The following is a 13,835-nucleotide window of genomic DNA, read 5'->3' as shown; positions in this document are numbered from 1 at the left end:
GCACTGGGAGAAGGGGGCGGGGCCAGCGCACTGGGAGAAGGGGGCGGAGCACGGCCTCTCCTGCTCTGGTAGAACCTGGAATTCAGTCTGTGAGGCAGGAAACCAGCTGGCATGACTCTGGCTTTGCTGAGAGTCCCTGTTTCCCTTTTCACCCAATAAATTCCATATTTCTTGCCCTTCACGGTGTCTGCAAGCCTCATCTCTCCTGGCCGTGTGACAAGAGCCTGGCTTCCATCTGCAGGAAGAGGGAAGCCCTGCCATTCCACTGCCCTGTTTGGAAGCTGACTTTCTGCATTTTTTATTTTTATTTTCCCACTGATAACTGGTCGTGTTGCTTTGATCTCCCTCTGTTTCTTAGTGAATAGTGTAGACATGAAAACACCCATGGTGGATACGTCGGAGTTGAAAGTTAATCCCTCAGCCTCTTCAGGTGTCCAAGCCCTTACGATGCTTGACTGTATTCACTCCTTTCCAGGTTTGTATCATTTAAATATCCCACAAGACAGAGATGGAGTCTAGGCTGGAGTGCAGTGGTGTGATCTCGGCCTTCTGGGTTCAAGTGATTCTCCCACCTCAGCCTCCCTAGGAGCTGGCATTACAGGCATGCACCACCACCACGCCTGGCTAATTTCTCTGTATTTTTAGTAGAGGTGTTTTCACCATGTTGGCCAGGTTGGTCCTGAACTCCTGACCTCAGGTGATCCACCCACCTCGGCCTCCCAAAGTGCTGGGATTACAGGTGTGAGCCACCGAGTCCAGCCTTTTTTATTTTTGAGACAGTATCGCTCTGTTGCCAGGCTGACGCACAGTGGTACAATCTTGGCTCACTGCCACCTCTGCCTCCTGGGTTCAAGTGATTCTTCTGCCTCAGCCTCCTGAGTAGCTGGGACTGCAGGCACGCACCACCATGCTTGGCTAGTTTTTGTATTTTTAGTAGCGATGGGGTTTCACTATGTTGGCCAGGGTAGTCTCGAACTCCTGACCTCAAGTGAACCTCCTGCCTCAGCCTCCCAAAGAGCTGGGATTACCGTTGTAAGCCACCATGCCTGGCCAAAGGTCACTCTTTAAAAGACATTCTTCGCCAGAGCCGCATGGTGAAACCCTGCCTCTACAAAAATTAGCTACGTGTGGTGGTGTGTACTTGTCACCCCAGCTACTTCGGGGACAGAGGCGGGAGGATCGCCTGAGCCTGGGAGGTCAACGCTAGAATAAGCTGTGATTGTACCACTGCACTGCAGCCTGGGTGACAGAGGGAGACCCTATTTCAAAAAGCAAGAGGGTGGGTTAGTGGCTCATGCCTGTAATCCTAGCACTTTGGGAGGCTGAGGCAGGTGAATCACTTGAGGTCAGGAGTTTGAGACCAGCCTGACTAACATGGTGAAACCCCATCTCCACTAAAAATACAAAATTTACCCGGGCATGGTGGTGGGCACCTCTAATCCTAGCTACTTGGGAGGCCGAGGCAGGAGAATCACTGGAACCTGCGGTGTGGAGGTTGCAGTGAGCCAAGATCATACAAATATGTTCCAGCCTGGGTTACAGAGTGAGACTCCATCTCAAAAACAAAAACAAACAAAACACAAAATACCCCACCCCAATAAACTGGGGACCATGGGCATGGAGGGTGTAAAATCAGTCGAGTGGGACACAATCGATCCTTTTTCAAATAAAATAGAAAATATCAGAGTTCATCACATGAAACAGGAGAGCTTGCTCTGTGAAAGCCGTCTTCCGTCGCCCACAGATACACTGATACAGTGCACACCTTTCCGGATGCATGTGCTCTGACTGCATGTAACATGCACTGCTTACTGAGGTCAGATTTAAAAAAACATTTTAAGATTCAAACATACAACGCTACAAGTCAGCATCCCTAGCAACAGTCTAACTTCTCCGTGGCTTGGTGTTATGATGTCTGGCTTAGCCATCATCAGGCCACGGGACCTGAGCAGTGTGGCTGCAGGGCCGGCAGAGTGACCCTCGGACCACGGGCCCTGCTGGCGCTGCCCCTTCAGGTTGGACCCGTGCTCCCATCATTGCTTGGCCGGGCAGTCAGTTCTCTGGGGCCCGAGCCTTGACCACAGCCATCCTGGGTCGTTGGGGGTCTTCAGTGCCTGATGCCTCCACCTCTGCTCCTGTCCTCCCTGCTCTCAGGAGCCACCCCGTCTGGCCCATCCTCTCAGAAGCCACAGAGTCTCCAAGCAGAGAACCCTGAGGGCATAGTGTAGATTCTGCTTTTCGGAGGGGACCACCCACCAGAGAGGCGACCCATTCATATGCAGGTCTGCTGCCTTTATCTGTCTTCATCAAGGGCTCTGTCCCTACCTCCCAGACCTCCCTCTCTTCCTTCTGCCCAGCACCTGGGGGTGGGAGGGCAGTCACCCCTGCCCCATTTCCTGTGTCTTCTGATTCTCCCTGAAGAAGAAATTTGGATGTGGGTGTGATGGGGATGGGCAGGGGCACTGACTGGGAGGGACAGGGTAGCTCTGGGAGCAGCCAGGACAGAGGTCTGGGCCTTCTCAGGGAGCCCCCGTGTCATCCCACCCTGTTACAGGGGCCCCTGATCCCTGTACAGAAAACAAGGGGTGCCTGGCCCTGGGTCTCAGTGTCAGGGCCTGCTGCCCCACTTGGCCCCTCCTGGGCTCTGTCACACAGTGGGCTGCCTGTGGGGGCTCAGCTGGAGACCCTCATCCTGAGATGGAGGGGCCTGGCCCTGGGCATGAACTGAGTCTCACAGGGCTGCTGCTTCTTTCTGCTTCCCACACCCTGATGCACCAGGAATCTGAAACTGAAACTCAGGGCCTTGCTCTCTAATGAGTCAGAAATTGTTTTTGTTTTTTTTGGAGATGGGAGTTTTACTCTTGTTGCTCAGGCTGGAGTTCAATGGTGCCATCTCGGTTCACTGCAACCTCCGCCTCCCGGGTTCAAGTGATTCTCTGCCTCAGCCCCTGAAGTAGCTGGGATTACAGGCCTGTGTCACATGCCCAGCTAATTTTTTTGGGTTTTTTTTAGTAGAGACGGGGTTTCTCCATGTTGGTCAGCCTGGCCTCCTGCAACCTGGCCTCAGGTGATCCACCAGCCTTGGCCTCCCAAAGTGCTGGATTACAGGTACAAGCCACCGCGCCAGGCCTCAGAATTTCTCTTTTTAAGGCATCCTCCGACCCCCAGGCGACACCCTCCCCTCCCTTCTTCACCGCAGCCCCTCCTCCTTCCAGGTCTGTTCTGCTCACACCCGGAGCTCTGGGAGGCCCCAGGCAGAGAAGCGGTGGTTGGGGTGGGGGGTCTAGGTCTTGCTCCAGGTCACATCTGGCTCCCAGAGCAGCCGTGTCAGGAAGGAAGGTTTTCCACCCCTCAGATCACGTGCTGTGAGATGATGGAATGAGGTCATAGGCTGCGTGCACGTTACATGAGCAATCGGACTCCTTATTCAAAACCGGAAATGGGCTGGGGAGTGTGAGGCCTCCCCGGCCAGGCTCAGAGCCTCCGCGCCGCACCAGCCCTCAGTGCGCCTGCACCCAAGACCATGGAGGTCGCCGGCCCCATGCTGCTGCTGCTGGCACTGCTGTGGGTGAAGCCCAGTGAGTCGGGGGCTGAGGGGGAGGTTGGGAAGGAGGCCTAAAGATAGTCGCGAGACCCTCTCGATGCCGGGGGCTCCAGAAGCCAGCAGGACCCTGCCCACAATTCTGAGCGGCCAAGGGTGCCTGAGCCCCCTGCCCCGTGTGCTGCCTGTGCTGGTAAGAGGGTAAGAGGGACTGGAACCCACCCTTCAGCCTCCAACCCTGACCTGTGCCCTCCCTGCCCCACCCCAGGCCAGGGTCTTGAGTGCTTCCAGTGTGTCAACGTCCTGGACCCCCGCCAGTGCCACCCCGTCCTCTGTCCCCTGCAGGCTGGAAGCTGCCCCTCTGCTGTAGCCACTGGCACTATCAATGGTGAGGCCCGGGGCAGGGGCAGGTGGGGGTGGGCAGGGTGCTTTCAGCCAGCCTTGAGGCCCCTGGTCTGGTGGAAGCTTGGGTCTGGGGACAGAGCTCAGGGACCTCCATCTGATGGAATGCAGACTTGGTGTGGCCCTGGGGCCGTGGCCTGTTCTCCTCTGGTTCTCTCCGTGTCCCCACTGGCTTCCAGGTTCCCTGAAGGAGGAGGTCCTTGGCAGGTCCCAGGTCGGTGGGGCCTCCTGTGCCAGACACCCTCCTCTCTCGCCCACAGGGCAGAAGTTCAGCTACATTACCAAGGGCTGTGGCGTTCCCTGTGCCCACGTTATGAAATTTGCCAGTCTTGAGGTCCCTGGAGAGTCTTACCCCATACAAACTGAGGATGGACGACAGATTAACATGAAGATTGAAAACATAAAAACGACCTGCTGTGAAGGAAACCTCTGTAACGAGGCTGCCCGAGTTTGGCCTGGCCTCTGGGGCCTGGCTGTCAGGGGGCTCCTGCTTAGCCTGGGCACCCTCCTCTGGGCCCTGCTGTGAGCCCAGCCCACCCTGGCACTGCCCCTGGTGGGTAAATTAGAGGAGGGCAGGGTGGTTGCCCAGCGCAGCCCTCAGCTCCCTGCCCTGATGCCTCTGCCTGACCACCCGGCAGCCCAGAGACCCCCCCCCACCCCAAAGCCCAGAGAACCCCTCACCCCAAAGCCCAGAGAACCCCTCACCCTGCAGCTTAGCTGCCTGCTGGCCCAAATAGAAAATGCACATGCTCAGTCCAAGGACTTTGTCCCGTTATCAATCTTCGGGGGTCCGGCCTGTGGCCTTCAAGGGTTCCCAGCAAATTCTCCAGGGTGGGGTTCAGAGATGGGAGGGCCTTCCCCAGGCAGCCCAGCCTGAGCTCATTTCCAGCCAGGATCAGGCTCAGCCCCAGCCCAAGGTCTAGGAGCAGCCTGGAGGGTCTGGAACTCGGGGCTGGGCCCCCCAGGAAGACGTGCTGGGGGTTGATGGAGGGAGTGGAGGGGTGGGGACACTGTGGGCCCAGGCCTGGCGTGGCTGCGGGGTTTCCACAACTATGGACAGTGTGTGAGAGGGTCCCGGGCCTACAGGCTGGCCACCTGTGTGAGGCACTGCAGAGTGGATGGTGTCAAAGGGGCAGACGCAGTGGACGGTGCAGGATCCTGCCTGGCCTCACGGCCCAAAGTCCCCACAGGGACTGAGTGGCTGCCCGCCCTCCAGAGGCTCATCCTCGGGCAGATGCCTGGAAGCGGTGGCTGGATGAAGCTGCGGAGAGGAGGGCACCCAGCTCTGGGGGCACATGGGAAATCCCCGGGGGGGAGGCTCAGATCCAGGACCCTGAGATGGGCCTCTCTCCCTCTCCCCACTCTCTCTCTCCTTCCTCTCCCTCCCCTCCCCTGCAGACCTCCCTACTGCACCTCTCCACCCAGTCTCCCTCCCCCAGGCTTCAGGAAATTGAAACTCAGCAAGCTGAGCTCCTCCCCCTCTGCCCCAGGCTCAAGGCACAAGGCAGGCTCCCACCTTCTGCTCAGTGAAACCACCTGTCCCTGGGCAGCAGGAAGCCTGCAGGACCATTCTCCCCACCACCCGAAGGCGATCAGGGCTGCCTCTGACCTCAGCCCTAAACTCAAAGCAGAGGGAATGCTGGGCCCAGTCCCAGATCCCGGGAGGCCCTCTGATCCTGTCTCCCCTTGAGAAAGGTGGGGATGCCCGCGCCCTGCTCTCAGTGTGGTTGTGAGACTTAGAAACCTGTGAGCTCCACTTTGGGAGGCCGAGGCGGGTGGATCACGAGGTCAAGAGATCGAGACCATCCTGGTCAACATGGTGAAACCCCGTCTCTACTAAAAATACAAAAATTCAGCTGGGCATGGTGGTGCGTGCCTGTAATCCCAGCTACTCAGGAGGCTGAGGCAGGAGAATTGCCTGAACCCAGGAGGCGGAGGTTGCGGTGAGCCAAGATCGCGCCATTGCACTCCAGCCTGGGTAACAAGAGCGAAACTCCGTCTCCAAAAAAAAAAAAAAAAAAAAAAAAAGAAACCTGTGAACTCACTGGGAAGTGGAAATGCCCAGAGATGGAAGCGCAAACTAGCTTTAGCAGAAACCAAGCATTTGTTGGAAATTCTGTCATTGCCCAGCGCCCACCACACTCCTGTGTCCCTGGGTCAGATCCAGGTTTCTGGCCATGGTTTTTCGGGGCAGCTTCCTCCTGCCAGCTCCACTGTGATGGGCTGGCTTCTTTCCCTCCAGCAAAGCCACCTGCGATTCTGAGCGGACCACGCCGTGAATGCACTGCACACTGGGACCTCTGTCCTCCGGGCTACAGTGCCCAGGGTGCCTGGACCTTCTGCTTTCCTGCTCTCTGCTTGCATTTCTCAGACCGACCCACTTGGGGAATCCAAACTCCCCACACAGAATCTCTGGCTCAGTCTCAGAGGCTGCTCTTCCCCAGGGAGGACTGCTCTGTGGCTGGCCCTCCTCCCGCTGAGCCCTTCCGGGCCCTCCCACTCGGTCACAGTGGGTGCCTCATGGCCCTCTTGGGTGGCAATAATGATTCATGTTTCAGACATGAATCATTACCTCAGGGATCCAGAAGGATGACACGGGTCCTTGACCTGCCTTGACCTCAGGACCCAGGAGGACATGGCTGTTCATATCAGCTGCCAGGGGCGGGAATCGTGAGCTCCCCCAGTGACGACCGGCCCCCACTTTGGGACAGTGACCCTGGGATCCTGACACACACCACAGCCTCCGGCCAGCTGGGGACAACCCGGGTCAGTGCTGAGTGGCTGAAGCCCTGGCCGCTCCCCACACTGGCCCAGAGAAATGAACAAACGCACTGCCATTTGGTGTCTGTTCATTTTCCCTCCCAGCCCCAGGAACCCCTGGGATGTGCACAGCACCCAACTGCAGATGTGCCTGGGGCCAGGCCGGCTTCCTCCGTCAGGAGCCACCGTGTCTGCCAGGGGGAAGCTGGCAGCGCTGCAGTCCCAGGCACGGCTTCTGCGTGGGGGCCCCTGCCCCTCCCACAGGGTACTCACTAAGCCCCGGCCCATCAGGTCCTGCCCCAGCCTGGCTTTTGTGCCCTCTGCACCAGTGGGTCCAGATAGACACCCTCCATTCCCAAGCCCCAGAGCCCTGGGTGCTGCCCCGGCCTGAGTGTGCTCCTTCCTGCACCCGCTTTCCCTTCTCCATGCCTCCAACCTCCTTCTGCTGCGGGAGGCTGAACTCACTTGACCTGCTGAGCCTGGCGCAGGAGTACGGGCAGAGCACAGGGGAGTGGCTTCCTCCAAGCCAAGCAAGCAGCTGGCTGTGGCTGAGGGGGCTCCTGCTTCTCCCCCACTGCCACCTGGGCTGTACCACAGAAGACACCAGGACCCTTGATAGTCTCTCCCCCTAAGGGCAGCCACACACAGAGCAGGAAGGGGGGACATCTGTATTTATTTGAGGCACCGAAGCAGCAGGACTCCAATGTGGGGCTGGGCTGGGGCAGGGCTGGCTGGATTTGGGGCAGAGGCCTAGAGACCTGGAAGCGGCGGAAACCCCACCCCCAAAAGGCTGCCCTTGAAGGGCATGGGACTGTGCCAGGGAAGGGGGTTATAGGGGACTGGGGCTCTGCAGGCTGCTGGCACCCCTCCCTCCCCAAACACAGGCCCCAGAAACTGCCACGTGCTCACACCTGCACAGCACACCCACGTACCCCAACGGGCACACATCCCTACTGGCACAGCCTCCCTGGGGGCCCTCTCAGTGTGTCCACGGGAGTTGGTCCTGACGCTGGACCCTAAGACTCCAGGGGACCCTCATCCCTTCCACGGTCCCCCAAGGAAGGTCACATCATTGACCCCAGAAGTGAGGGCATGTGGCCCCACCTGGGGCAGAGGCAGGGCTGGGGCAGGTGGAGGAGCAGGGGGTAGGCCTGACCTGGGACCAAGGGCGCGAATCAGGCACGTGAGGAGTCAGGGGCTCTCACACCCTTGTGGGATCCAGAGAGGGCTGGGCTTTCCTTCCTGAGCTAGGGGGCCGGGGACAGGGACTGGGCGGTCAGGGGCCGAAGCGCAGCAGGGCAGGCAACAGGCTCAGCAGCAGTCCGGCACCCAGCAGGGTGGCGCTGGCCCGCAGCCCGCCGTCAGCTGCGCTGAAATTGCACAGGAAACCCTGACAGCAGCGGATGCCCATGGAAGCTATGCCAGCATTGATGTTTCCTGGGAGGGGGCAGGCCGGGGAACAGGACTTGCTCAGGGTGTGGCCAAAAGTGACGATCTTTCCTGCAAGGGAAGAGAGGCTGTGAGGGGAGCCAGGCGGCTGCAGGCAGCAGCCATGGCCTCTGCAGGTGCGGTGGGGAGGAAGGCGCCGTCTAGGCCTGGCACTCACCGATGCCGGCAGACGCAGTCACCGTCAGGCAGTAGTTGTCCTGGTCGGAGCAGATGGTGGGCTTCAGGCAGTACAGATTGCTCTTCTGGTTTAGGCAGGTGAAGCACATCAGCGAGCCGGCTGTGGAAGGACACACCTGTCTCAGGGACACCTCCAGGGTCCCTCCAAGGCCTGACCCCAGTGGACATTTACTGAGAAATTACTGTATACCAGGCCCTGGGCTAGAGACAGAGCAAGGACAGTGACTCCCTTCCTGGCCCTGGAGCAGCTCCAGTGACACGCAAACCCACAGTGAGACAGTGTGGCCAGGCGGGTGAGCCCGCTGGGAGCAGCCTGGAAGGACCCCTGGGGCGTCTGCTCAGGGGAGAAGGGAGGAGAGGGAGCTGAGCAGGGCACAGCCGGACAAAGGTCTGGGGTCCCCAGGGCATCTCACCTTGCTCAACACCCAGAAGGGCAGCCAGCAGCACCAGCAAGGTCTTCATTCTGGAGAGGACGGCAGTCCTGCCTAGGGGTCCCAAGCCAGAGCAGCCCGTCCTGCTCTAGAGAGACACAGCTGGTCAGGGGCCAGAGAGGCCTCGCTCCTCACCAGGACCACGCACCCCTATGTTGTGGACGAGGACACAGACAGCAGAGAGGGGTGGGGACCTGCCAGCGCTCGGGCTTCCCTGCCAGCTCCTGACCCACCCCTCACTCAGTGCAGCCACATTCTAGGTTACACCCCTCCCCAAACCTGGTGGGAGGGGGCCACACAGGCAGGAGGAGGAAACTCAACAGCCTCCTTGGAATCACAGAAAAGGAGGCGCAGTGAGGGGCCTCTGCCAAGGGCTCTGGGTGATCAGTCATAATATTAGCTAGTCTGGGGCCGGGTGTCAGGTCTCCATGTGCAAGCCTGGAGCCTACGTCTGAAGTCCTGCTTGCCTCGGCTGAGTGCCCCCCACCTGCATTCACCATTGTTCCTAATCACCCAGTGGGAGTTTACCCAGCAGAGGTTTCCCGGAGCCCCTCACCCCACCCTGCCATGTTAACTGTACTATGATAATGTGAATACTCCTCACCCCACCCTGCCATGTTAACTGTCACTATGATAATGTGAATACTCCCCACCCCACCTGCCATCTTAACTACTCTTACCCCACCTGCCATTGTAACTGAACTTATGGTAATGTATACTTCCTGCCCCTACCCACCACCGTAACTGATCTTACTCTATAACTTTCCACTGCCCACCCCAAACCTACAAAACCAACTCATCCCACTGCCCTTGGCTAACGGCCTTTTCGGCCTTAGCCCACCTGCACCCAGGTGAATAAGCAGCCATGTTGCTCACACAAAGCCTGTTTCAGGGGGTCTCTTCATTCAAAGCACGGTTTTTCAACACTTGGGACAGTGCCTCACACCCGTGATCTCCATGCTATGTGGGGCCATGGCAGGAGGATCACATGAGGCCAGGGGTTTGAGACCCGCCTGGGCAACATAGTAAGATCCCCCGTTTCCGCAAAAAATAGAAAAATTAGCTGGGTATGGTGGTACGTGCCTGTGGTCAGCTACTTGGGAGGCTGAGGTGGGACACTCTTTTAAGCCAAGGAACTCAAGGCTGCAGTGAACTATGATCATGGCACTGCACTGTAGCCTGGGCAACAGAGTGAGACCGTCTCAAAAAAAGAAGATACACACATATATATACATAAACACACACACACACACACACCCCTATGTGTGTGTTTCTGTGTATAGTAGCTAATCTGTATCTAGAACTTTCCATGAGGCGGCTCAGTGTCTTGAGCCAGGCAGCTCCCCTGACATGAAGTGTGGGTAACCCCCTTCTGGGCACCGAGGAAGGAGAGCTAAGCAGACCCCGGCACAATTAGTGCCTGAAGAATAACTGACTGCTCATTTGTTTTCTTTTCTTTCTTTCTTTTTTTTTTTTTTGAGAGGGAGTTTCATTCATGTTACCCAGGCTGGAGTGCAATGGCGCGATCTCGGCTCACCGCAACCTCCGCCTCCTGGGTTCAGGCAACTCTCCTGCCTCAGCCTCCTGAGTAGCTGAGATTACAGGTACGTGCCACCATGCCCAGCTAATTTTTTGTAGTTTTAGTAGAGACGGGGTTTCACCATGTTGACCAGGATGGTCTCGATCTCTTGACCTCGTGATCCACCCGCCTGAGCCTCCCAAAGTGCTGGGATTACAGGCGTGAGCCACCGCGCCCGGCTTAAGATGACCTCACTCACTACCCTTCCCCTCAACCTAAACCCAATAAATACAGACGCGCCTGGATGCTCGGGGCCTCGCCTGACTCTGCTTGTAAGTGGCGTTGGCCCCTGAACCCAGTGTTCTCATCCAGTACTTTGGTGTGTTGTCTCCTTATTTCTCAGATCCAGCACCTCAGCACAGTGATAGGGGACACCCCACGAGCCTAGTAGGGCTGGACCCTGCAATGGAGACCTGGGGCTGGGTGGGGGCATGACCCAGGGAAAGCACTCCCCATTCCAAAGGTGACTCGGTACTGAGGCCAGCAGCCACTAGCAATCTGCTACTCCCCCTTCTGTGGCTGGGAAATGGGCACTGAGAGACCAGCAGGAAGGGGCCAGATGGGTCTGTGGACTGCCCCTCGGCCTCTGCACAGGACCCTCCCTTGGCCAGGGGCCCATGGCACTGTTGGGCAAAGAATCTGGAACACGCCCCGCTGGGGTCGTGATTCTGTATTTCGTGAGTGCCTGGTGTTGGAGGGGGAGGCTGCTGCCTTCTGCCAGGGACAGCCGTGGGCAGAGGAGGGGGAGGGACATTCTGGGGCCTGAGGAGCTAGTGCTGGGCACTGGGGGAAAAGGGAAAGGAAGATACCTCAGAGAACAGATCCGGAGAGGGCCTGGCAGAGGCTTTAAGAGGAAAGCGGCAGGTGAGGCCCCTGAGACCTGACTGCCGTCCTGGGGTGCGAGTGTGAGCCCCAGATGGCCAAGAACAGTGCCAAGTCCTGCTGGGGCCTGTCCCCACCTCCAGGGAGGAGTGTGAGGAGGACGGATTTCCAATTTCTCCCCCATGAAGTGAGGTTCTGGTGTGGGGGAAACTGAGCTGTCTCTGAGGAAGTCCTGGCATGCAGGGCCACAAACAGGTCCAGCTGGTGCCGTCACCTGCCCACTGGGTAGTACCCAACCCACCGGGCCACGAGGCTGAGCTAAGGCACCGGTGGGAGTGGAAGGCAGTTAGGAAGGCTGGCTGGGCCAGGGAGCCCCGAGGGATCTGGCAGACGGTGGCGGGCGCCCCTGGGGCCCAGGCTGCAGGCTCATACCCAGGCTCAGGGAAGGCTGCCCGGAGCCAGGTATCGAGGAGCTGCTCAGCCAGTCAAAGGCGGGAGCCTTTCCTGTGTCCCGGAATGAGGAGGGGCCCGGTGGTCCCCCCCGAAGGCCGGGCCCCCAGGACCTCACCGCAGGCACCACCGGACCCAGAACAGGAAGCGGCGGTGAGTTCCAGCGCCCCGGGGTGATCCGCGGGGGCGTGAGTCCTCCCCTTCTGGCCAGGAGCTCCGCGAGACCCCGTGCCCCTCCCCGAGTCCGCGAGGCTGTCCCTCCCGGCCCACGTCGGGGGCCAGGGGCCTCTGGAGTTGGGCGATGGGCCCGGGTGGCCGCGCAGCCCTGGGCCGGCCGGGAGGCTCCTGGCGGCAGCCTCCGCCCGCTCCCGCTCCAGCTCTTTGGAAAAATTCGGGGAGGCCTGGGGGGGATGGGAGGAGAAGCCCAGCTCCCCGGGGTCGGGCACACCCGCAGCCGCCAGCCCCTCTCCGGCGCCTCCCCGCCCCCACCTCCGCCCGCCCCGGCCCCCGCAGGGAGCACCGCAGCCGAGGCCGCCGGTCCGAGCGCGTGCGGGCAGGGGACTGGGGCCCTGGACTCACCGCCGTGGACGCAGCCCCTGCAGCCTCGCCGCGCTCCGGGAGCCTCGCGCGCTCTGAACGCGGCTGGACCCGCGACTCCCAGGCAGCCCGCGCGGCCCGGGGGCGGGGAGGGGCGGGGCCTCCGGGGCGGGGGCGGGGCGGGGAGGGCGGGGTCTCCTGGGAGAGGGGGCGGGGCCTCCGGGGAGGGGCGTGGCGTGGCGGGGTCTCCTGGAGAGGGGACGGGGCCTCCGGGGCGGGGTGGGGCGGGGCCTCCTGGGGAGGGGCGTGGCCTCCGGGGGGGCGGGGCGTGGCCTCCGGGGGGGCGGGGTTGGAGCCCGCGGAGGGCGTCCCCAGGCCTGCCCCGGCTCCGGGGGACTGATGGGGAGGCCGAACCCCAGAGAGGGGCTGAGACCACCCCCAAACCCCCCGAAAGGTAGCGCCTGAGCCACGGCCAGGCCCGGCCTCCTTCCACCCGGCCCTGCTGTGCGCGCGGCGGGGCAGACCTGGCGAGGCCGGGCAGGGGACCAGGTCAGGGTGACAGTCGCTGACGCCTGGACTTGCGGCCAGTCCTGGTTGTGTTCAGGGGCCGGAGGCCCACGGGTGAGCAGACGTGTTCGGGGGGCGACCCTCGGAGAGGATCGGGGGAGCAGCGTTGGTTGGGGTCTCGCCTGCAGAGTGGGGCGGGGGAGGGGAGGACGCCACCCCCCAGCCTGGGCTTCCTGAGGTCATCTTGTCCCTGCTCCCGCCCCAGGCTGGGCTGCTCCTTGGCCATCCCCCAGGGTAGAGGGGGGAGACCGGCAAGGGTCGGGAGGTGGTGGGCTTTGGCTTCTGCCAGGGCACTGGTTTGGCCAGGACATCCCGGAGGTATCAGCTTCCAGTCCATCTTTGCAGGCTGGGGCGCCTTCTAGGCAGACGGCCCTTCCCTGTCTGGCCTGACCGGCTTGTGGGTGCCTCTCCTACCGCCAGGCCCTCTCTGAGGGGTTGTGGGCCCTGGGACTCTGCCACCTGTCTGTTCTCCAGTTGACAGTGCATTTCCTCCTTTCTGGGTGACAGTCAGGGTGAGTGTCAGGCAGGGTGTTTCTGAATCCCACACGGGGGTGGGGAGAGGGTGGGGGGGATGTTAGGGGGGGAGGGTGTGGGGAGATGCAAGGGAGGGCAGGTGGCCAGGTGGCCAGGAGGCCAGGAGAGGGCTGGGGCGAAGAGACACCTGTCACACCTCGTCTCAAATCTAGGGGTCCTTCTGTGTGGCTGTGTTTGTTTTGCATGAGTGAGCATGGTGCGTGTGTGTATGGAGGCTGAGGCTGGGGCTCTGTGTCACGAGATGTACTGGCTGTGGTATGATGGCGTCGTGGGTGGGGCTTCCAGAGCTTTGGGGGCGATGCCCCAGCTGTCTCTGGGGACAGGAGGCATCCAGTAGGCGGTGTCTTGGGGCGTCCCCGCCTCTGAGTCTTACCAGGGGCACAGGCTGGGCTGTCTGTTTCCGTCCTGGGAGCATTTTTTCTTGTGCCTGTCCTGAACTTTAGGCTGGCCCTGAATGGGGAGCTCAGAGCTCTTCCTGACTGTCAGGGAGTTCCAGCCCAACCCCACCCTCCCACACCTGGAAGGAAATTTGGTAGATTTCTGTCCTGACAGGCACACACGTGCCACCTGCATTCTCTTTTGATTC

General features: G+C 60.3%; 2 protein-coding genes across 5 annotated transcripts; one reads left to right on the top strand and one right to left on the bottom strand.

Annotated features, from left to right (window-relative positions):
• Positions 1-3,267: 3,267 nt before the first annotated feature.
• On the top strand, positions 3,268-4,702 carry LOC116534437 (lymphocyte antigen 6A-2/6E-1-like). Its single transcript, XM_032254833.1, has 3 exons — positions 3,268-3,578; positions 3,810-3,929; positions 4,204-4,702. Exons 1-3 carry the CDS (start codon positions 3,524-3,526, stop codon positions 4,467-4,469), a joined length of 441 nt encoding a protein of 146 aa, XP_032110724.1. The 5' UTR covers positions 3,268-3,523; the 3' UTR covers positions 4,470-4,702.
• A 2,658-nt stretch (positions 4,703-7,360) lies between these two features.
• On the bottom strand, positions 7,361-12,309 carry LY6E (lymphocyte antigen 6 family member E). Of its 4 annotated transcripts, none has more exons than XM_032254803.1 (4): positions 12,191-12,309; positions 8,743-8,848; positions 8,310-8,429; positions 7,361-8,203 (listed from the first exon to the last, which is right to left on the bottom strand). In XM_032254803.1, exons 2-4 carry the CDS (start codon positions 8,789-8,791, stop codon positions 7,980-7,982), a joined length of 393 nt encoding a protein of 130 aa, XP_032110694.1. In that variant the 5' UTR covers positions 8,792-8,848; positions 12,191-12,309; the 3' UTR covers positions 7,361-7,979. The 4 variants fall into 4 exon arrangements, with proteins under 4 accessions (XP_032110694.1, XP_032110702.1, XP_032110711.1 ...); XM_032254811.1 differs by having other exon boundaries at positions 8,743-8,843; positions 12,191-12,288; XM_032254820.1 differs by having other exon boundaries at positions 8,743-8,792; positions 12,191-12,277.
• Positions 12,310-13,835: the final 1,526 nt, after the last annotated feature.

Source organism: Sapajus apella, unplaced genomic scaffold, assembly GCF_009761245.1.
Source record: "Sapajus apella isolate SASKATOON/1434 unplaced genomic scaffold, GSC_monkey_1.0 scaffold3, whole genome shotgun sequence".
Classification (NCBI taxonomy): Eukaryota; Metazoa; Chordata; class Mammalia; order Primates; family Cebidae; genus Sapajus; species Sapajus apella.
The sequence above is the reverse complement of the archived record's forward strand: the minus strand, read 5'-3'. Positions and strand labels throughout refer to the sequence as shown.

Excerpts from the sequence above, each read along its gene's own strand:
- LOC116534437 (XM_032254833.1), top strand. The coding sequence starts at position 3,524 with ATGGAGGTCGCCGGCCCCATGCTGCTGCTGCTGGCACTGCTGTGGGTG. Across the intron at positions 3,579-3,809 it reads ACTGCTGTGGGTGAAGCCCA|GCCAGGGTCTTGAGTGCTTC; the intron begins GTGAGTCGGGGG and ends GCCCCACCCCAG. Across the intron at positions 3,930-4,203 it reads AGCCACTGGCACTATCAATG|GGCAGAAGTTCAGCTACATT; the intron begins GTGAGGCCCGGG and ends TCTCGCCCACAG.
- LY6E (XM_032254794.1), bottom strand. The coding sequence starts at position 9,734 with ATGGCCCCACATAGCATGGAGATCACGGGT. Across the intron at positions 8,849-9,704 it reads ATAGCATGGAGATCACGGGT|AGCAGGACGGGCTGCTCTGG; the intron begins GTGAGGCACTGT and ends GTGTCTCTCTAG. Across the intron at positions 8,204-8,309 it reads GACTGCGTCTGCCGGCATCG|GAAAGATCGTCACTTTTGGC; the intron begins GTGAGTGCCAGG and ends CTTCCCTTGCAG.